Here is a 24,054-nt window from a genome sequence, read left to right as displayed (position 1 = left end):
TTCACACACAAATCTTATTATTATAAAACATTAACTTTTTTTAAAAATCACTGAACTACACGAATTTTGAAAATAGAAGTTGTCGGTGAGTGATATTCACCTAGCACTACATGATGTGCTGGCAAGTCGTCTTTCTTTACGTGAAGTCTAATGACGTCACCGCAAAACAATGCATGACATATATACTAGTATATCTTTATAAAAGTTACATCTGGACGTGCGTTGTCGAACCAAGGATTTTTAGTTCAACTGACGGACGAACTTACATACAATTCGTATATTCTCATTCACATGGGAAAATTTCAACCGAATGTGTCATCAAACGACTGTTCGACATCGAACAGTCGGGCTGAGTCATCAACACCGCCATTATAATGATTATTAGTATATTCGAGTAGTGTCTCCCCATTCTGTGGATCTTCTGCCATTATCTCATCGGTGGGCAGCGACAGAGGTGATTCTTTACCCGGAAGCGACCCACCGTCATCCCACCTCCTCTCACCGACACTGACGCTGCAACTGTCACTAAAGTCCCCTATTTCAACAGTCCAACTACTTTTGTAAAGAGATTCAGTCTCCGCTCTTGGCGAATAATAACAGAATTGGTCAGTCTGTACGAATTTGTCCTCGTAGTCGATTGTCGACTGGGTCGTTGAGGGCGTTTCGTCCAGTAGCGGCTCCTCGGCGATACTGACAGTGTTTTTACTCGAAGACTCTACGGAACCCATGTTGCCGGAACGACGGCGGTAAAAACAACGTGCAAAGATACACAATACCAACATTTCTGCTATTAGTAGTATGTTATACAAAGCTGTGAAGACAGATATAAGGAAATGGTGAATTGACATGACTTTCTATTTCTAATAATAGTAACAACAACAACAACGACGACAACGACGACGACAACAACATACCGTTGGTGCGGGTCCTCATCGTGAAAGGATCATCACAACGAACCCAGCCTAGAGCAACCACGATACTGAACAACAAGTGTTGTATATTGGCAAGAATTAGCGTCAGCTGCACCGCTAAGAATTTCGGAGTGAGATTATAACTTTTGAGATGAACTTTGGACACTCGGATCATCATTGAAAGAAAGTTCATGGCCACCAACGTTGATATGATGACTACTGTGTGGAGATAGATGTAAGCTTTTCTAGGTGACACCTTTGAGGAGAAGAAAAATTGTAAAATTACCTACTCAAACTTAATTTTTTGTCACAGTGTTAATTCTCGTCAATATATACATATTTCAATCGATATTGGATTATGAATATTATTGTTATTCAATCGCCCTTGAATAATTATAATCTGTATGTCAAATCAAGCATGTATAAGCTGACGTCACGTATTCAATTTCGGTCGACACTTTTGTACAAAATTTCCCTACATCCGTTATTTCGCCATACTCATACCCGGTACAATTTTATTCTAACGTAACAACGAAAGTAAATCACGTGTCATACTTCACCGACAGTGTAGTTGCCGTCGGTCCACAGGACGGCTGCGATGAACAGCGACGTTGGTCTAATAAACGCCACTTGCATAACACCCCGCTTCATCCAAACTAAGGAATTCCTGTACGATTAGAGAAAGTCGTAAGAAGTATGATGGTTCTCTTTAAAGCGGGGGAGTCGTCACCTGCGCATAGCCATAGCGTGTCATTGCTCACAAACAAGCGTCTACCCATGAGTCTTTGCGTTTTTAGCAGGCGTTGTTATTGTCGCTTGGGACTCAATTCCCAAGCGTGCGCAGGTGACGGCCCCTGTTTTTTATTCTCCGCCGGACGAAGTTCGAAAAGGGAACTATTAATTCCAGTTCCGTTCGTGCATGCTTATGTGTGCTTTTGTTCGTGCGTTTGGCCGCCCGGCCGGAATCATAATTTCTCGGATGTGCCTTAACCAGTATGCTAATAAGTTAATATAATCAAATTTTGTTCCCAATCATTTTTCCGTTTTTTATATGACGGTTATTCATATCGGCTTATTGATGCCCATTATTTGTTTATGTGTTTCGATTAAAATTATGTATGTAGTCATTTCTGTGGTATGTTTTGGCCGACTTTGTTCTACGTATTTTGCTAATGTAAAGCGCCCTCTGTTGACGAATTCAAGTCTACAAAATGTGCATTTGAGCGACAGAAGCCTCCCTCATTTTTTGAAGAAGCAATTGACAAGAAAAACCGTAACTTTTTGCGAGGACTTAAATAAGAGTCATTCTTCATTTGAAACGTGTGTTCTCTTTGAATAAAAAAGATTATTTATAACCGCCAGTGTTAAGTCTATGCAAGTCCACCAAAAAATGGTGTAATTTCAGTACCATTAATATTTCATTATATTTTCTATAAATTTTCAAAACAAATCTTTAAAAAGTCTTCTTTTCCAGACATAGGAACGTTTCTTGTAGTTTCGACTCAACATTTTCATCTAAGAATGAATTTTATTATTGCAGGTATTTTTTTTCTTGATGATGAAAACCAAGTTGACAATGACATTGAAATGTTTAAAGGACATGTGGTGCTATCAAATCGAGTACAGAAAAAAAATCAAGTAACAGGTCTAGACAGTAAATTTTGACAACAAAATCAATTCCACCTTTAAACAAACAATTTTCCACTGAAAGTGTGATTAAAATATATTTTTCTTCAGTACACTCTATCTTTTCTCCGGCATTTCAAGTCAAGGATAACAACATATTACAGATAAGCAAATGTAAAAAAAACTACGATATGATGTCACACTTTACCCAGAGTCCCATGCTGGAGAATCAAGATGGTAGACCACATAAACTGGTGGCGGGCTACATAATACAGATGAAAAGTTGAATATCTGTAAATTTCATTCTCCTACATTTGTGAAGCTATTTTTTTCTGGGGAGTTAGCACTATATTATTTGTTTTGCCTTCCCCTTCAGGGCGCATTGACATTCATGTACTTTAATATTATCAGTGTTTTAATGTACGATAAATCTAGTATCAACATGTTGAAACATTCTTTATTTTACTAAATGGTTCAAAATATCAAGGTCTTAGAAACATTGCATTGGTAAACTGGTCCAAATACCATTATTGTTTTCAATAATCATCAAATTTTTAGATATTAAGTACTATGTTTGTCCCATTCCTTCCAACTGACCATAGCAAAATATAATTGAAATTATCCAAAAGCTTACTTTGTACACGTGAGTTTCGGCAAACATCTGAACAGACATAATACAGGCGTGTTGTCCAACGGTATCTTGGTGCCGATCAGAATACTAGTTGCAATTTCGCGGCCACCGTAGTAGTCGGTCAACAGCAAGAAGAACCGGTAGAGCGCAATTGATAAATATCTGCAGAACGTAAATTATATGTCAATATATATAAAATTGAAAAACTGTCTCTGTCTCTGTCCATGAAATATTTGTATTATGAAATGTACACATACTTCTTGTGATATACTTACAAGGATGCGTGGATAGTTCCAATGAACATCGAGCGCGGAACATACAGCGCCAATAAAGCAATCACCGAATGAACCTGAAAAATACACAAAACCACTGAGTGCGCAGTTTGCCACGCACACGCCAATAGTGATACGGACACACATAATCCACGTGTTTTGATATAATAGTGCAATAACTCACAGGAAATATTCCCATAACCCACGTCATGTGGTTCCTTCTCTGTTTCAGTAGAATATGCGATCTGATGTAAACAATAGATTCAATTGAGATGGCCACGGTGAAGATGGTGAACACTGTACAGAATACCAATAAACCAAAAAATAACACTCTTTTAGGAATCTCTGAAAAAAATGCAACATTTTATTTTATTTTATTTTTACCTACGGTAATATCTAGGGATAAAGATTTTTTTTTGTAGAAAAAGGCAATATTCAAAGTGGTGTATTGCGCCACGGTTACATCTTGATCTGGGAGGATATTGATCACAACGAACGTTGTGTTAGTTACCTCACCTTTGAAGTAGTCCGCCGAAAACGGGTCTTCTATTGGACATGGCTCAACCGTATCATTCATTTTCCCAGATAGCGCTACGGAAATAATTTAGTTGATTAACCAAACACTAACAATTTGAACTACTTCACACTGCTTCTCTCTGTAGTTGTAACAGATGATAGGTTATGATCATATTCAAACTAAATTGAACGTGTGAATGTTTTTTTTAAGTGCATGAACTGTATTGAACTACTCACACATTGATATGATTTTTCATTTGAGAGCGTTATAATAATGAAGTCTAGAGAAAACCACAAATAGGACCTTGGAATATGAAAACGTGGTACCTGTAAAATGACGTCATCGCAACACAGGCGCAACACATAATGCTATCTTTGGCAATCTGGATGCCTATGTCAACAATTAAAATTTACGGTTATGTACAAACAAAGAAATCATAGTGTACGGCGTCGCCACAGATAACGAGACTGAAGGTCATTACCTAACTTTTTATTATTAAATATCGTTGATTATTGTAACTTGTATCGAAAGGAAATTAACAAACCTGGTAAACTGTCTTTATCGGTGTCTTAGTAACATTTTGGCCAAGGTGACGTGTTATATCACTTGACAATCTGCATGATGGGTAGGTATGCAAACCTTGTCCCGGCACAACACCTACCGTGGTGTGTAGTGTGGATCACGGGTTACAGGTGGATGGGAGTGTTGTTCTCACCTTTGTATCTTGACCGATGCTAATTAAATCATACACTTCGATGCTGTTATTACCGCTTTTTGCTAGCGTTTTTGACTGTAAGTCACATGATGCAGGGCGACACTGTGGACAGTCAATGTAGTTAATGATCAGCACAAGTCTACTTAGGAACAGTTCATTTTTTACAGCTACGGGTGGGTCAGTAGAATCCTGCTGATGCTCCTATCCCGCGAATTAATTTGACATACGTGATATCATTGCCTTCCACATGTCCCTGATATGACACCATCAACAACAACACACGAATGGTACTAGTGACGTTCTAATAGAATTCAATGCAAATACGTGTTTTGTGACATCGGCGGTTAACTCGTTCTGTTTAGTTGTTTCTCTGCCTGCTCTATTTATTATTTGTAAACAATCAGTAAAATGATATACATCCCAAACACCACGAGATAGATTGGGTTTATATAATAAAGAGTCAATGTTTTGGTCAGAGTCGAGTAAAATACACAAAAACGCAAGTACAATTTACAAAACACTGCCAACATTTGGGGTTATATTTGTGAATATACATTATCGAGTGAGTATTTTGGTTTTTAATACGATGAAAAAAAAATCAAAATTGAAGGTTCAAAAATTAGTTGCATTCCTCTATACACATTGAGTACAGAAACACAGTGAGTCTTAGCCATTATATTAGCGTAAGGCTAGTTTACAATATAGGGCAGAATTGTGTTTCCGAATCGAAATCGAATACACTCTATCTCTAGGTCGCCTGAAAACAGTGAAGAAACAAACACTCTCTCCAATGAAATTATAGAAAAGTCCAACAGCTCGCTGCCAAGACAGTAAAAAACTAAAAATAAAACACTCTCTCAAATGAAATTAAAACAATAATAACCAATAATAACAATATAACCATACAATTTAAAAAAAACTAACGCGTTGCTTGAAAACAGGAGAGGTTTACAGTTGACGTTAGCACAGGGCTGTATGAAAAAGACACTAGCCCCCCTCCAAAAAAACGCCCCCTATAGTTCGATTTTCTATCCCATAATCCTCTTTAAAATCTAATGTGCAGGAAACACATTCCTGCCCTATAAATACAACTGCAATGATTTATATGTGATTTATATGTGTGATCGGTCTACAATTAGCATGGATACGATGGGGTTACAGAGTCGTGGTAGAACAATTGGGCACGTAGTATCCTCGGGGGCGGAGCTACGTCACGGACGTTCTACGTTGCTAAGACGCGCACCACTGTACCACGTATTTCTATGGGCTCTGTGCGCGCTGCTGTGGAACGCCGGTGGAGCCGGTGAAAACTCGAGAAAACAACACAAACTCAACTTTGAAGTAATCCTGAACAACCAAATTCATATATGTTACACACGTAGGGCTAATCTTGTTACACTGTTCAGGGGACTCTCAACAACCATCGCAAAGTACCGTTTTCTGCGAGTTTTTGGTCTTTGTTTTCACCGCGAGGGTTGCCAGGCGGTAGAAAATGCCCGGATGTCCGCCCCGAGAATAAGTGTATGGGACGTATTGTTAGCTACATATACACTGGCTGCTTTAGCCAGAAAATAATTTCACCTACTCAATAACACACTGAAACTTTCAGGCCAGCTTCTTTGAAGTTTGCAGTTGGGGGAATTATGACTAAAAACACCAAGGTTCGTCTCTCATCAATGCCACAAACCACGGTATAACGCGGTCGCTAATTGGTTACTTACACTGCCAATCACTAAGCCAGGGTATAAAATATGTAATTTCTTTAACAGACTTTGTGTCACGCCATGATTTTTCACCGGGTTAATGCAAATGTGCGTTGTTGGTGCGCCGTCTATAGTGATCATCAATCAACCATGGGAAATGGGAAATTTCATCAATTACAGAGAAATCTACTTGCGTGATGGCGTTTTTTGAACTTCATTGAAAATTAGAATGACGAGGGTAAAATGATAGCCATTGTTTGGGTTCCCCGAAACCGACAATATGCAAATATATAAATTGGTCTTGGATATACGAAGATATGTCGACAATATGGTCGACAAACGGCCATTTCCATTACTCTCCTTGTATGCCGATTTATCTGTAGTTCATAGCATGGCAAAAACAGCTTGCAATTTGTTTGTTCATTGACACTATAGAAAAAAATATACCTCAAATTACCTGTCATATGGAAAAATACATTTCATAACTCAATGCTTTTGTTCAGTCGTCAATTCAAATATTGCTTTGTGGATTTTTCATTTAAAGCTACACGTGACATTAATGTTTTGAGGGATAAGTGCAAACAGTTACTTGATAATTGATGTGCAATTGTACTTTGATAAGAGCGACTCTTATCAACGTGATTAAAATAAGATCTTAATTTGGGATTTATTTTATATTATTTATTTATTTTTTTTTCTGTTTTTTAAAATATGATTTAAGTTATTTATTTAGTTTTTTTGAATGTTGGTAGTCGTGAAAGTGCTTTAAAATATAAATATTTTTGTTACATAATTCAAACAAATAAAAATAGAACCCTATCTTATTTCAATCAGATCGTACCTTTCATTTCCTTATAATTTGCCCTCCCTTTAATATGAAAACCGAGCTTTCCCATATCCGCCTAAGAACATGTGTCATTGAACGTCAACAAGCGCCGACAGTGTAATCTTGTTGACAAAGCGTTGGCACTGAGCAGGCTTTGTTTCAAAGTTTGAACCACACTATGAAATACATATTTGTTTTTGGACCCATGTCAGGGTACAAGTGTGATGTCATCCCCCTGGCGTGAACAATTCGCCGGAATACGCCAGTATTTTGCAGTGTCGGCGTTATAATACCACCGCCTAGCCAATGTATGTTTTTAAGATCTAATTATTCTATTCTTGGCACTTGAGAGCACCAATCATCACTGTGTACACATGTCACGTGAATCGTGATATCACGCCAAGACATGGTGAAAACTCATGAGAACGGAAGGTCATCTAAATGCAAGAATACAAATGTGTCATTTCCCCTTGATTAGATTGATGTTTCTTTTAAATTTGTGTAGTTTATTATTTATTTTATAAATAAAAAAATCTTTATGAAACATGTTCATGTATTTCCATGTAAAATATAGTGAAATATATGTTTCTATGGCGAAACATTTCAACACACCGTACGTCAAATGTGGGGCTATCGTCACTGTATTTTCGTGCATTTAATAATTTTAGTGAGTTTTCAATATCAATAGTTTCCATTGTATCCAAATCTCTCGCACAATGCTCAGTCACATGCTCAGTAAAAGTAAAAATTTGTTAAAAGTTTCTCCATGGCACTGCATAGTTACATCCACGCACGTGACCCACTCATTCTCAAAGAAAGTCTTTAGCTGCTAGTAACTTAGGCCGGAATCATTTATTTTGTATATATATATATATATATATATATATATATATATATATATATATATATATATATATATATATATATATATATATATATATATATATATATATATATATATATATATATATATATATATATATATATATATATATATATATATATATATATATATATATATATATATATATATATATATATATAAAGATAGATAGATAGATAGATAGATACATGTCAAATGAAAATGTCAATGGATTTGCGATATTTACAAAACCTTTTTTATGTGTCATGTTTTTAAAAGATTTTTTCAATAGGCAAACAAATATTTTCAATAGGAATGACGGCTAAAAATAAAAAGTAAAATCCCCCAAAATGCAGAAAAAAACGTGACGTGTTAATCAGAATAAATTAATAATACAGTTGAAAGCATAAGTCAGACTCTTTCCTCAGCGGTGAGGTCATCACTGTCCAGTTTCACGCTCATAGGTTGCTGACTTACTACTACTACTTCCGGTAAGGTCTCGTTTGACGACGACGAAGAAATCTGTTCACCAATGCTTAGTTCTTCATCATCTTCGGCTATGTTCGAAGAATGCAACATAGGTCGAAATGTTGTCATTTCCGTGCCAATCGCTTCACCGTTTTCACGTTCGAGGGTCACAGAAACCTCCTCTTTTTTTTCGTTCCACACCACCTTTATATTGCTAGTTATGGGCTCGCCCTTTTTGTCTAGAAGCTGTTTTTCCACGATAAGAAGCTGATGTAGGTTGCCGGCCTTCCGCCGATACAACATTCTTGCCACAAATACGATGATGAACATCTCTACGACGATTAGAAAGTTATATAACACTGAAATATTTATAAAAAAAACATTAAGACGGACAATAATCTTCCATGATCATCATATCACATAACAACCGGTCATATGGGTGACAACACAACTAGCACATCGCATAGCATCACATAGTATTAAATCGATCAAAATTTACAAAAACAGCGTGAACTATGAATTAACGGTACGTAATACTAATTTAAGGCACATGAGCATTTGCAACTAATAACATTGTTTCTTACTGTTTGATTTCGTGTACGTTGACATTGGTAGTTCGCACGTCATGACATCTAAAGACACGATTATGCTTAGTATCATGTGCTGGACATTGGTCAACAGCAGCGTCAATTGCATTATCAGAAACTTGGGCGTGATATTGAAATCTTTCAAGACATCTTTGGAAATCCGATACATGAGGTTGAGTGCAATGATTGCGATCACTGTAGATACTATGGTAATCAGGTTGAGGGTGGTATAGATGCCACCACGCGACGAGATCTGGAAAATATACATATAGTAAATGAGATGGAATAAGTACTGAAACATAATTACTGTGTACAACCTAACCTATACATTCTAACTTTCTAAGATTCTCCCCAAATATCTTGTTTTCGAAATGCAACGAAAAATGCTTTTCAAAAGCGTCCCTTCATTTCAATTAGGTGAAGATATTCGATTTTGAGTTCTGATGCAAAATATGAGAATAACATCCGAATGTGGAAATCCCAATTAAAATGAAATACGGAAATATCATCTGTTTGTGTCTCACGTTGCCGGGTGAGTATCTTCCATCTGTCCACAGCACGGCGGAAACAAAGAGTTCAATGGGTCGAAGCAGCGCCACCTGCATTACCCCTCGTTTGATCCACCTCAAATTACGACTGTGGAAGAAGCAGAAAACAATAAATATCAGTAAAAGTCAATGGCATCAGCTGTGAATGTGTTTTACTGTAATTAAACACGGAACTAAGCTTTGTTCACAAATACGCACATCTGTTTTTGAATAATAACTCGTTTTAAGCATTATCCTTTTTGTTGCAGTGTTTTAGAAAACTCGAGAATTAGGGATTTATACTTAATAATACACATTATTTAACCCTGTTCGGTCAATAAGGTAGATCTTCCACACAATAAAAGTTAAGACAGAATAAACAGTAAGACATCCCCAACAATAAAAAAACACCAAAAATACCAAAACACCAGACTCCTTATCAACATAATGTTCGTGTTGTTACATATGCATATAATCTAAAAGACATACATGTGAAGTAATGTGAAGATTTTATGAAATATTGTAAACGATAGGTTTAGTCTGACTTATGAACTCTTACGTTTAAAACATGTGAGGAACACTGCTCTACATGTGATGTTGCAGTTTGGCAATCTTCTCAGATTCAACATAGCACAAATCTTGGTCCGACATAAAAGCCCATTTAGTGGAGCCACCAGAAAATGCTTTTAAAAGGCTTTTTTCACCTGTTTTGTTCTCTGGCCTGGGTGGCCTAGATAAATAACTGTTGTTTAAAACAGCACCAATTACAAGGTATAATGTTTGAGAGACATACTGTCTCTACACCCATGCATATTGCTGTCCCAGATAAGGAGACATCGTCCTATAAGAAAAGGACCAGATCTGGTATACTTTCAATGACAGAACAGACCTTTCAGGGATGGGGACTGGTAGGATGTTATTCAGGAAGGTCAGGGGTTGGCTTTTCCGCAGATGTCTGAAGCGACACCGACTGGAACTCCACTAAGATGGAGTTCCCGTACAAATAGTTTTACTTTGACAACCAATACAGAAATTTCATAGCGGCTACTCTGGTGAACTTGGATTTTATTGGACATGTTAGTTTTCTCCCGTAATTTGTATGAAAACAGACAAGAAATGCCTGCCAGTCAGTTGAGTGGGACTAAGGTATCACTGTGACTTTGCCTTAGGGTGAGGCTGACATCTAATACCTTTGATGTAGTCATGTAACTAGACGGGATTCAAAGATGTCCAGGATTGTAGATTCTTGTTGATCACATCCATGGCTATTTCAATCATATATCATACCGTATTCTACATAGATAATGCTATAACCTTGCTATTAAATTCAAGGATGACTGAGACTTGGAACAGAGTCAATATTCTGTGCCCTAGAAGTAGAGGTGGCCTCATGCCTTCATGACATAAGGCTGAGTAGCAAAGAACCAAAGGAAGTATTCCAGAATGGGGTCAGGTGCGCCTAAGCCGATTATTTTTGATGACAGTGAACATGACCAAAAAGGGGCTAGCTGCTTACCAATCTGTGGGTTTGCTACAGATTGGGGAAAAGGTTGTCTCTCAGCCCTCACGAATGCTCACAGTTAGACAGGGCGTTGCTGTGGTGTTCAGAATGCATTTTCTATTTGTGGTGATTGTCTTTCCATCTAAAACTATCTTTCACCATTTGATCAATTGGCATTGTCTCGCCTAAGTGGATAGAAACCGATCATTGTATTGTGGCAATGTGACCTTGGTGCTTCATGTTTGACTGGTCAAAGTGTAGCTTGCAAACGTGCTGTACTAATTGTGTTTGAAGAATACAGGCTTATTGCAAATAGCTACCTAATCCGCCTAATTAAATTGTCCCAAGGCACGGGTTTGCCACGGGGCTCCGGGTGGCAACGTTCGACTTTACAGGGTTGCCATCAGTTGTGACAGTTTCTCCCTTGGCAAAGTTTTTCTAGCTTCTCCACACTCTTGACTTGCCCAATAGTGCCAGAGTTATTATCATTCCCCTCAATAAGAAGACAGGTGCACAGTGACCAATCAAAGTGTACCAATGAAGACATACTTCTACAGGTAAGTCCATGATGTTGGCTACATTGGCAAAGTTGTCATCTTGGAGTTTAACAGAACGAAAGTGTCGACCTTGTATAAGGGATGTACACAAGGAAGAATTATTTTGATATAGATCAGTCAGGAAAGTAAGTAAGTAAAACGATAGTCAAGGTATTATTTATACCATCAGATCGTGGTCGATCCTCGAGAGTAATTTCCTTTGCCAATAGTGTGTAAGAAGAAGTTTATGTTAAATGCTTCAAGAAACCATGACAGAAGCCTCGACAATTCGAGCACATCGCAAATAACCTATTATAGAGGTGTCCAGGATCACTTCAAAGTCAACATTGCAGAATCTGAGGTGGACGTAGCCCATAAGTTTTCTGTTGTCATAATCAGGGTAGGCATCAGTAACTTGGGAAATAAGATCTGCAACATCAGTGTATTCAGAAAGTCTGAATTGCTGACTCAACCTACAGTTGATGACATAGTCGGGAACAGTTTGGTGGTGGTCTCTGATCTTGGGCTGACACTGCCCACCAATCCAGTTGCTGCTGAACCTGAGTATTAGGCTTGCTAATTCAGAGTCCCATAAAAGATTGTACTCCCTGGGATTGTCACGATGTTGTGCATCAACATCCAAAGCCTTCTGCGTCCACAAATTACAGGCAACAATTCACACCATTGCCTGAATCCCCACAGCTCCTACAACAAGCTATACTAATGCGTTCTGGTGATCATAGGCCTGCATCCTAAAATCACAAAGTTGACAATGATAAAAAAAATGTAAAGCTTAATTCCTTCGGCAATAAACTCGAATATTGGTCTGGTCTCCCTGGCGCCATAAATTCCAACAAAATAGTGGATTTTAAAGTATTCCTGGTAATTCATCGTTTTCGATGTTTCATAAAATATCTAATCCTCAAAATATCTACTCATTATTTTGAGTTGTTCATGGACTTGGTTGAACGAGGTGTCGTTTTTACGGCAGTGATGAACATGTGCGGTTTACCTTTTTTTAAAAAAATATAAATATTATTTCTGAAATCAATGAACAAATGGTGTCACAAAAAATGTTAGAAACACTCTCCTGTAATTAGAAAGTACGGCGCACAACAGAGTCGTGTGAAGTCATTTGTGTGGAAATTGACGCGGGAATACAGACCAATACCAAAGAGCCGGAAATATGCATAACAAAAGATGTCCCTTTCAGATTGTCAATATCAACGAGTGCGGAACTGAAACTTACTGGTTTAAAGATATCCTGGGTAGACAGCAGCAACAGCAAGCATATGGTGGTATTGCCAAACTGAACGTCTTTCCCTCGTGTATCTTTACTGCGGCATGCCTCCCTCCGTAATAGTCAATGATCAAAAGCATAAACTGGTAGAGGGATAATGATAAATAACTGCAAAAACAGATGGATATTTTAAATTAGGTGAGATGGCCTGACAAAGTCGCATAAAGCGCCCTCAGTGATAGGTTACTACACTAGACAAAGAAAGTACATGTATGTACTTGATGGATCAACATAAAACACGTGCTCTAATTTGAATATTATAAAACCGCTTAGACGGATATTTTTAAGAGAAATCATTATATCACGACATTATATGCATATAGCGATTGAAAACAATACAGCTGTGCGGTACGGTGTTTGAAACTACAAATTTATGTTGTTTTGTTTTGATGCCAATTTTACCTGCTCAAATTTGAGTATCTGAATAAATACTTATCGGTTTTAAAAAAAAATTGAGTTGGATTAGAACATTTTCCCTGAAGATCAATTATGTTCATATTATTAGCATGGGTCTGTTGCTAATTTCCGATGGGTTCATTTGGAAGGGATTATTAAAGCAGGGGTGCTTCAGATGGCCATAGCGTGTCATTGTTTATAAACAAGCGTCTACTCATGAGCCTTTGCGTTTTTAGCGTGACTGTGTGGATACCGTCGCTTGGAACTCAATTCCCGCGCGTGCGCAGGTGACGACCTTCCCGCTTTAATTAAGTGGTGATATGTTCGGTTATTTTTTTTCCATATCCGCACAGACCGTCTACGTAATCTAAAAGACGCATGATAATATTAGTTTTACTTACAGTGATGCGTGGATCAAACAAATGAACCAAGCACGTGGTATGTAAAGTGCTATCAAAGAAGTAAAAGAAATCACCTACAAATTAAAAATAAATGCATGAATAACTCAATAAATATGAAACTATGAATGTACACATACGTGAAAAAAAAAAACATATTTATATTTCATGTTGACCAAATCACATTATCAAGTTCAACGCTGTTACCAAGACAAGTATTTGACTCGACAGAAAATAATAAAACTAGTGCCCTTCAGTCAATCTATAAGTAAAGATTTATACTTTATTGTATTTGCCTTGGTCATTATTTATTTCCATATTATGTTTATAGCGGGATTATAATCACACCATGACAGGCGTGCGTAGAAAACTATATTCAACATCACGTTAGTATTGTATAGGCTTAACTTTTCGCTGTTTTTTATTGATGCTCATTCCGCTAATCGTAAATTCAAAACCCATTGAAAAGGCGAAATTAACAGTAAAATGTAACGTTTCCTTCAAAAACTAGTGAATTTAAAACTTAGTGAACAAACTCATGCAATGTCAATTCCGCCAACATTAAAAACAGTGAATAGATTTGGACTGAATTTATTTTTTGACAAAAATATTTTACCCGTCTCAGTATTTCCGATTTTGTCAGGGGTTGCCAATCAGGTCACCTTGTAACTCTTTTTTTATCATTATGTCTCGTGGTAAAGTTTATCAGCGTTTCGATTTGTTTCGAATTATACAATATATAATACAGTGTACTAGGGAGGCTGGTGCGACGTATTTTTGACAGTGTCCCACCAACTATCGAACCACAGACCTTCTTTGATTAATCAGAGCACTACCCTTACTCCCCTGGATGATATCGATACTGACCGGAAATGTGCCGATGATCCAAGTGACTCGAGTCCTTCGACTTGGTATTGGTAAGTGTTTGTGTATATATCTCAGGTTGTCAGCAAAAATTCCGATTGTTAGAACACACAGTAAACTCATTATACCCAACATCAGTATCAAAATTTCCGGCCTGTTTATAGCTGTAATAAAAATGCAACATTTTATTGTAATTTATACGACCTACAGTAATACTTAGAGATGAAGAATAGATATATTCTTCTGAAAATCAATGAGGCATTTTCGTCGTCATAACTGATTATCTGAGGATAATAATAATAATAATAATAATAATAATAATAATAATAATAATAATAATAATAATAATAATAATAATAATAATAATAATAATAATAATAATAATAATAATAATAATAATATGTTTTTTTTATTTATTATCACAATTTTTGTTCACTATATGATTATATTGGTGTGGATTCTCTCCCGGTGACAGCTTGGTGTCCAGGAGCATGCGTAGATAGCAATTCTGGTGCAACATTTACATCGTGGCATAAGTTCATCTAGGTAACGAGGATTAAGAACACCACATGCGACCAGTATTGCGTTGAGTGACAGGATTTGTTCATCATATACAATGCGTTCTATAGTCTGTGATTTATCAACGTAAAACGAAGCGGAGCACTGGTGTTATATATCTACTTGGAAGGGAAGCTTCCCTATCAATGTCAATAGCAGAGCGAAACAAGAGACAATCATTTTTTTTATTTTCAAATTAGGAGAAGGTATCGTTGAAACTTGTGTGGGATGACATTCTTGGTTAGACATGTACGTGTTATACAGTAACTATAACAGTGCCACGTACGTGTATAAAACACAATACTATAATAGCGTAAACAACGTGGCAATGCCACTATCTGAGAACTCTCATCATATTATTATTCTTTGGGGCATAAATGCATATAGATTAAATTCTTCCTTGTCAATCGTTGCAGTTAATGATTGAAGCCGCTAATGAAATATATTTGGTATAAATCAAGTGTGAAGGAAAATTCTGTGGGAACGCAGCGTATTTTCCTACACGCGAAAATGTACCGTTGATCGCGTTTTGCAACACGTGATCGCGGTCGGTATTCTGTAAATATACAAGTATCACACATACCGATGGACTTGTTTGGTTTACAACAGTGGTCCACGGTCAAAACGCTAAACCACAATCGCCCGGTGTTCAGGTCACGCATTAGAGGTCTGAGTTGGCATAAGAACAAAAATGACCAATCAATGCCGTCGTCTGAGCATATTGTCAGTTATGTCACACGACATAGGTCACATTGTCCAGTAAATCTATGCATTGTCTAAATTCTCGAGACGACGATTGACCTGTGATAACCCTGTGTCTAAATACTCGGAATACTAATATATGCCACTATTATAATTGAAGGAGGGTATAAAACCAAAACATTTTATTATATTTGTCTAATTTTGCTTCAGTTGACGTTAAACTCGACACAGTGCCATAAATGTACCGTTACTTACCTGCGTAGTAGTCGTATGTGTACGGCTCTTCATCACTGCAGTTCCACTTGGCATCGTTTGACTCTTCTGCCACCGTAACCCGTACAATCTGTGTAACGGTATGCGAATCCATGTATTCAGGGTAGTCTGTCGCCATGTTTCCCTCCATTCCAGGGTAGTCGTGGGAATCTGAATAAAGCCCACAGATTGCAGAGATGTTTAATACTACCACTCACGTAAAGACGATTATGACAGCAACAATGCTACTACGTACGAACCCCGAGTATGACCCCCGAACCCCACCCTGTACAATGACTATGTTGATTATTTCCCACATTGCATCGAACATGATAAACACCGTGGACTGTTCAAGGTCCGTCTGTTTCCTCAAATAATAAACACTTCCAGCGTTAAGTTTTAAAATACTCATTAACATGCCATTATATCAAGCGAGTACCATAACCTACCAGATCGCACATAGCACGTACATACATGTACATATAATAGAGATGAATACCGTCTAACGACTCGATCTCTAGCTTTTGTTAACTGTATTCATACCAATTAGTTTTCATCGCAATGAATGCATTTGCTTTAGGAATAGTTTAGTATACCCGCCTCCTCACTCTGGTTGACTCGCCGCCCAAATTAGACGCTTTTGGCTAGTTATCGTCACATACTCACCACAACTTCCGTATAATGCCGCACGGTTTCATTGAACTTTCTGTGTTTTGATTCCTCCGTTACTTCACTGTATTGATTCGAACTTAGCGTAAGATGGGGTAATTGACACGAGATACAGTGACGTCCCTGTGCGTTATCAGAGTACGTCACTGTGTGTAACCAGAAGACTCTGTAGAAGGGTCACCGGATCAGGTCATGTGATATGGATATCTGTACGGCGTATATCATAACGTGTTTTATGCATTGGTATGTCTATATACATATACACGTGGGCACGAATAACCCACGAAATTGTTGGTATTTTTGTTTCCATTTAGAATATTGAAATGTTGTAAAAATTGCCACGGATCACATTCTCAAATACAATGAGAAAAAACTATCAATGCTCGAAAATAAATCGTTTGAAGTTGAAAAAAATATGTTATAATTGTTTTTTCCATCATAAACAATTTTAGTTTCCTGGCGACCACTGACTATCGCGTGAATGTGTACCATCAGTGTATGCAGTATCACCATATTACGATTTACATCGCCGTCAAAGATAAAGGGCATCAAGTATATGGACAGCGTGAAGGCATGTTGTTTAGAACGTCACTTACACACACGGTTGGAATAAAATATTATTTTATTGGTTACTGTGCGCATCAATGATATGTGATATGTTAGTTATAGTTAACCTATTAACCCCGCACCCAATAAAGCAAACATACAGTACAAAACAGATATACATTGTCTACTATATATGCGTACTGTAAATAAGACGCATTGTAAACTCGGTCGATGACTCACTCAGCCCACTGGCAGATCAGTGCGTGTTTTGTCTTCAGCATATTCTGTCGAGGCGAAGATATTTAGTTCTAATCCGTTCAGTTAGCGGATTGCGATAACTGTCATGTGACTCTGCTAATCATAAAACGAGATACTGTTGTGGATCACGTCGGCGGTGTTCCCTGATCACATCTGATCACCTAACTTTTTGAGAAAATAACCTCCTTTTTGAAACATAGTCGCTGAATCTTATCTGTGATAAAGATTTAATTAAATTGGCAGATTGTAGAACAATATATCTGTATTTCTCTGTTATCCAGAACATTGACAGAAATAATGGGCCATGGTCGCAACACATTTTGGAAAACAGAAATATACATTGTATTTTTATTATTAGGACGATAACCTGTTGGTGAATGGAGAGCTGATTCGACAGGCAATAGAAACAGATGTCGTAGACGGCGCCCTATTCACTTTACACACTCACCACATCCGTGGTCCTTAGTGCATATTTGAACATCATCGCTTTCTGATCATATACTGTATTGTAATTGGCATTCTGGACATCGACGTCGTGTTCGCCAGCCGCGCTCTTCTTTCGTATCATTTCCTGCTGCTCCGGTGGCATTTGGACATTGTTGCCGGTCGTCGGCTCGAGCGCTATAGAGGGTCTAGATATGAGGTGGCGCATGTTTCCTAGCTTCGTTCGGAAAAAGAATCGTGCCGCTATGCAGAGGATGAACATCTCCACAATCATCAGAATGTTGTAGATGACTGGAAGAAACAAATAAACAACATCGTGATCGTCATAGAATCTTGCAATGAGGAGTACAGACTGTTTTGTTTGAAAACAAGCATTGACAAGCCCATATGAGAAAACGTCACGTCAAATTAGTAAGAATATGTTTCGACAGTTCATACAGTGTTTATTGGAACGTCGTCACATGGGTCTGTGTGATCACATGGGGAGCGCTCGGAGTAAAATATGGGTGCCCAACATTGACAATTTGTTTTTCCTTGCCATTCATAATGATGATTGACATATGAGGGTTTTCTATTTTAATTTTTTATGATTCCTGAGAAAATATTTTTACTAAGTATTTTATACACATGTTTTCCCTAACAATATAAATTGCGTAACATGTCTGGTCAAAATGCGGACTTCTTATACACACTCCGTTGAATTCTTTCCCTATAGCAACGATATATGAAAGATATTTCCTTTTCTCCGAAATACGTCATTTTGACGTGACTTATAAACGGTCTTTCACTAGAGGGCACGATGTATAAGAATGAGGAGTAGTTACGCGTTTTCAATTCTCAACATCGTCTCGGTCCATGATATCCAATACTTACTGTTTGCCCTTCCTTGGCTGTTCATTAGCCCTTTACACTCAATAACGCCAGTGGTCACTAGGATACCCAACACAGCATGCTGCACGTTACTCAATATGAGGGCAAGCTGCACCGCCAGAAACTTGGGCACGATACGGAAACCACGTAGGGGCTCCCTAGCCGCTTGGTATATATTTTGTAAAGCGTAAATCGCCAACATCGTCGATATTATGGATATGGTATTCAGGTAGATATACGCTTCGTTAGAGGCTACCTAAGGAGACAGTTATGCATAGGTGTTAGAGCAGGCAATGATGGGTCTGCAGTCTGCATCATACAAACTGGAAACAATCGCGTTACAATATATAAACAGCTCTTCACTTCATTTAAATATATGTATGAAATAATGTTTTTGAAAATAATTCCAGAATTCAAAAGCTTAATAGAGTCTTCAGTTTGTAATCGAACTAGCACCCACTAGGGCGAACCGGTGAAATTATCATCCGTTGAATTAGTATTGTTTTTGTCCACCTCAAAGAAATAGCGAACCTTTCATGTTCATGTATTGTGTACAGTTTTTAAATTTACAATTTGTCCATGCTAATAGGTGATCCCTCCCAATAGACAGGATAAATAATCCTTTCAAGTAATATTTCGAAAAATTCCACACCTTTCCCGGTGTATAATGTCCGTCAGTCCACAACACAGCAGCTACAAACAGAGTCAGTGGTCTGATGAATGCAACCTGCATGGCCAGCCGCTTCATGCGGAGTAAGAATGTCCTAACCAAAGAAAGAACATAGTTTTATATGGTAACAACAGCTAGACTGGATCAAGAAAATATTGAACAATAACCATTTCTCTGCTACACCATTGGCGTATAATTATAAACAAATATTCAGCTTATGACCGATAGGGGGCGCAAATCGTTCAACTTCGTCTGCTTCACTGCTAGAGGGCGCCGATAACAATGAATGATTTGGTCTCACTTACGCCGTAGTCTTCACTTTAGGGAGACACGGAATGCAACACAACAGCGGAGGGTTTGATATTTTAACTTCTTCTTCGGCCAGTAAAAGAGTCGCTGCTTCGAAGCCACCAAAGTAATCAAAGATTAACAAGACGAATCGATACAGAGTGATGGAAAAATATCTGAAACAGAGATAGTAGATCATCTTCATCGTCTGCTCATAGAAATGAATGTAGACTGTGGGGTATTCGCTCGTAATTCACACATTTTTATCAACACAGTGCGAGTCATTCCAAGGTAACATTGTATGCTACGTTGACTATAACAAAACAGCAAATAATTGTTAAATCCATGAGGCGGATATAAATGTAACCACGATCTTCATAGATTAAAGGGCGGAGGTCGTCGCCCTTTAAACATTATTCTGAACTCATGTACATGTGTGTCCTCATGCGAGTCCTCTCTGAGTGGCATGCTGAAGCAAACAGCGTCATGACAAGCGCACAAGACGTGTATATACTTACAGTGATGCATGTATAGAGGCGATGAAGTGAGCTCTTGGTACCCATACAGCCAATAATGATGTGACCGAGAATACCTGCACGAAAAACACGAATTACTGTTATTTTAAATGTTTGTCCACGACCTCTTACACTTGCATGAATACAATATATATATATATATATATATATATATATATATATATATATATATATACAAATGTTCATATTTCTTGTATATCTACTAGTATTTGTTTGTGTTTATTGTTTCATTCATATGTTAACAAAAGGGTCACGGTTTGCTGTTGCTGCCACTGAAGGTCCGTCTTGAAGGCTTGCGTGCGCATTATGTGTAGCATTATGTGTAGCATTATGTGTAGCATTATGTGTAGCTCTCGAGCCAATCATTAGATATTTGAATTTATGTGAAAGCTGATATTCAGTATTTGCAAATTGTTATCAATATGTTTGTAAACTAAGGAACAGCTTTCTGCCCTTCACTGTATTGTTGGATTTTAACCTAGAAATGATCAGACCTCTCTGATTCCCGTGTGGTTTGTCATGGTAAACAAAAGCATCGGTTGTATTGTTGTATATATATATACCCTCACTCGTACTGATGCCGCAAATAGAATACTTCAAATATGTACCGAAGAGGTACGCATTGCGCATTGATCGATGAAGTCGCCATTTAAACACACATTCGCCAATTCTTCACACTCGCCCGATGTGTCGGTTGTGCTCATGCCACAGTCCTGGCGCGTTTCAACCCCTTGGGATATTTTACTACAATAGGGTGTGTCTACATCGCGCGTTAAAATTTGCATATAACATTAGCGCGTAACAAAGATTGTGATAAAGAGTGGTATAAACTATCAGTGTTTACTTGAAATCGATACCAGGAAGGGGGGGGTAAAAGAAAAGTTATATAACATTTTATTATTTAATAATTTATTAAAATACATAAGTTTGTCCAACTCAATGTGCTTGGAACTCAATTCACGCACATGCGCAGGTGACAACCCTCCCTCTTTAATGCTAATTCCATGCGATATATAAAAAAAATAATGTTGGTATCCCACTACGTCGTTTAGTTATCACGTTTACCGCGTCATTCAACACTAAAAGCGTTGCACTCGCCGCGTTACGTCCGAAATGAGTCCCACACGGCGTATGAAGACGCGTATAAAATAAAATGTTCACGCGAGCGACTTACTGGATAAACGCCCAAGACGCAGGTGACATGTGCGCGCCTTCTCTTCGTCGGTATTTCAGTCTGTATGAATCTGACGGCTTCCACGAACAGCGCCACTGTAATAACTGTGAGCAGAGTAATGATGACGAGAAAGGCAATTTTCCATCCTGCCAGTCCTGCAAAGAGAAAAAAGATGCGTGGAGAAATATTATTAATATCAATTGTTACGTATTGTAGACGTACGATTTGCGCGCAAAACAATAGATGAGGCAAAGAAATGACATGTAAGTAAATGTCTCGTGACTTTCCGAGCTTTGATAAATAAACCTGGGAAGTTGTCGCACAGTGTAATGTAGTAGACTTTCGTTGGGCAAAACAGAAAAAGCTTGATAAACAAATAATAATGATTAATGACTAACAATTTTTACATGTTATTGTAGCCCTTGCAACACTCTATCCAACAATTATGATAACACTAATGTCAACATTAATTACGTCTCGTGACAACTAAATAAACAAAATCCACTGTGCTGCTATTGTTTACTGCTACTAGAAAACTAGAAAATCAGCCAACCAGTTAACCAACACATTTTTATGAGAAAAGGAAGACTACAATGTTCTCAAAAATAGTAGTTTCTGAATTGTTTAGTTCTTTTACAAAGTGATGGAGGAGAATTCTGTAATAAATTTGAGTACTCTGTTTTCACAGAGTCAATTAGTCAATATTAATGAAACTTGAAAACAATTTTACATTTTGCTTTCAATTGATCTTAAGTTCTCTGAGAAAAATCAATGAAAGCGGGCAAGAACTGTTCGCGTAATCGTGTGTTTTTTGTGGTGTTAGACACGTTATTTTTCAAATGGCTGTAAAAGGCTCAAAAACCTAAAGTAGCACAGTCGAGAGAATATTTAATTAATTTTATATAAATAATGGGTATGCAAACGTGTGCGTTTCGTTTGAACCACGACGTATTTTAGTCTTCTTTCTGTGTGTCTGGGTTGAAGGGACCTCACGTGTGATGTATGCAATAAGATTGATTATCGAGTAAATGTACAGATTTACGTTAAAATTATCTTTCAACTTTGGGACAACTTACGCAGTGTTAACAATAAACAAACTTAAGTGAAAACACACTCTGTACACGTTCACATTGTCAGAAAAAATTCAATGAATGAAATTGGGTTAGCTTTTGACTGAGGCAACACTGTTCTAACACCTGAATCGTCGTAAATTGTCGACCCGCCTACTGGAAAAACAGAAGTTGTTTCTCGATCCAATTAACTTGTCTCTTTTCTGAACCCATCTTCTGTCGTACTGTGTTCTAGTTGGTTAGTCCACCATGACCAACAGCGGGTAGTCAGCCACACGCGGAGGCCGGCACATTTCTTTTCTATGTATGTTGGCAACGGTTGAGGAATGGTGTATTTTCCGTCAGTGGATGAATTGAATGTGGCATGATCAATTGGCTGGGACCCTTTGATGTTCACGTGAGTTATGTTGACCGATGGGTTTTGTAAACGATAAATTCAAGACCTCGATATTCTTCAAAGTTGGCGAAGCGAAGGACCGGAATGGTCGCCATCAATGCGAAGTACCATTAGTGCCATGTATTTCATGTTGCGTCAAAGACAATGTCATATTCTCAAAAAGCGCCCAATTCAATCTAAAATTTAGGAATGTTTAAAGTTTGTGTTTGGTGGTTTCTAAGGTCACCATTATATTTTTTTCCTTCTAGTTATTTGGAATTCAAATACGATTCAGCTGTATACTTTGTAAATCTGTTGACAAATTACTTAGGGATATAATACACTTATGCTAAACCATTTTGTAGGCAAAAACTTTCGCAGTTCTTACCTTCTAAGAAGTCTTTACTAAACGGGTCTTCCTCGCCACAGAAGAAAGCATCCGACATTTCCATCGTTTTGTTGTCGCTAACATCTCGCGTATAATTATAGATTTCTTGCGAGCTTGAAATCGACGGTTGGGCGAGAGTTGTTGTTGCGCTTCCTATCGTTGTGTTGGCCATATTGACGTCGTACTATCTGCGGTACTTTCGATGACTAAAGAAGTTACGCACTGGACACTACGTCAAAACAGGAACATATACTGGAATCGTGACGCAGGGATATTGCAACATTCATCGGGCTTGACAGCTGCACCAGATTAAATCAAACTACACTGTTTTATGGCCAACATGGGAGCCAGTAAAAACGACGAAAGTACAACAACGATCTGAATATTAATTCCGGACCACGTGTCATTCATTTACGCGGGACCATCCTACTTTTTGTTGTGGTCGTTGGTGTAAGTATGCCGTGTGTAAAAACAACCGGGTACCGTAAAATATGTGTACGTGGTTACTCTGAACATCATTTATACGCACTCGTTAACGGAAACCGGAATCAATGATTCGATCATGCCCGCAGTGGGCTGGTTCTGTGACAGTGTACTGCTACAAGTGTGCATA

The 24,054-nt window shown here is 37.8% G+C and overlaps 3 protein-coding genes across 4 annotated transcripts; all 3 read right to left on the bottom strand.

Moving 5' to 3' along the window:
• Positions 1 to 302: 302 nt before the first annotated feature.
• LOC144363336 (organic solute transporter subunit alpha-like) lies at positions 303 to 4,017 on the bottom strand. Its single transcript, XM_078014096.1, has 7 exons — positions 3,957 to 4,017; positions 3,625 to 3,785; positions 3,444 to 3,517; positions 3,172 to 3,330; positions 1,467 to 1,578; positions 915 to 1,167; positions 303 to 811 (listed from the first exon to the last, which is right to left on the bottom strand). The coding sequence occupies exons 1-7, from the start codon at positions 4,015 to 4,017 to the stop codon at positions 303 to 305; spliced, it is 1,329 nt and encodes a 442-aa protein (XP_077870222.1).
• A 4,279-nt stretch (positions 4,018 to 8,296) lies between these two features.
• LOC102807240 (organic solute transporter subunit alpha-like) lies at positions 8,297 to 16,960 on the bottom strand. Of its 2 annotated transcripts, none has more exons than XM_006812451.3 (8): positions 16,819 to 16,960; positions 16,156 to 16,323; positions 14,644 to 14,804; positions 13,780 to 13,853; positions 12,932 to 13,090; positions 9,643 to 9,754; positions 9,116 to 9,371; positions 8,297 to 8,890 (listed from the first exon to the last, which is right to left on the bottom strand). In XM_006812451.3, the coding sequence occupies exons 2-8, from the start codon at positions 16,301 to 16,303 to the stop codon at positions 8,475 to 8,477; spliced, it is 1,326 nt and encodes a 441-aa protein (XP_006812514.2). In that variant the 5' UTR covers positions 16,304 to 16,323; positions 16,819 to 16,960; the 3' UTR covers positions 8,297 to 8,474. The 2 variants fall into 2 exon arrangements, with proteins under 2 accessions (XP_006812514.2, XP_085363536.1); XM_085507410.1 differs by lacking the exon at positions 16,819 to 16,960 and adding an exon at positions 16,602 to 16,786.
• A 465-nt stretch (positions 16,961 to 17,425) lies between these two features.
• On the bottom strand, positions 17,426 to 23,613 carry LOC100376858 (organic solute transporter subunit alpha-like). Its single transcript, XM_085505720.1, has 7 exons — positions 23,442 to 23,613; positions 21,608 to 21,762; positions 20,416 to 20,489; positions 19,915 to 20,073; positions 19,592 to 19,703; positions 18,943 to 19,195; positions 17,426 to 18,360 (listed from the first exon to the last, which is right to left on the bottom strand). The coding sequence occupies exons 1-7, from the start codon at positions 23,611 to 23,613 to the stop codon at positions 18,062 to 18,064; spliced, it is 1,224 nt and encodes a 407-aa protein (XP_085361846.1). The 3' UTR covers positions 17,426 to 18,061.
• Positions 23,614 to 24,054: the final 441 nt, after the last annotated feature.

Source organism: Saccoglossus kowalevskii, chromosome 2, assembly GCF_978046115.1.
Source record: "Saccoglossus kowalevskii chromosome 2, keSacKowa6.1, whole genome shotgun sequence".
In the NCBI taxonomy this organism is placed as follows: Eukaryota; Metazoa; Hemichordata; class Enteropneusta; family Harrimaniidae; genus Saccoglossus; species Saccoglossus kowalevskii.
The sequence above is the reverse complement of the archived record's forward strand: the minus strand, read 5'-3'. Positions and strand labels throughout refer to the sequence as shown.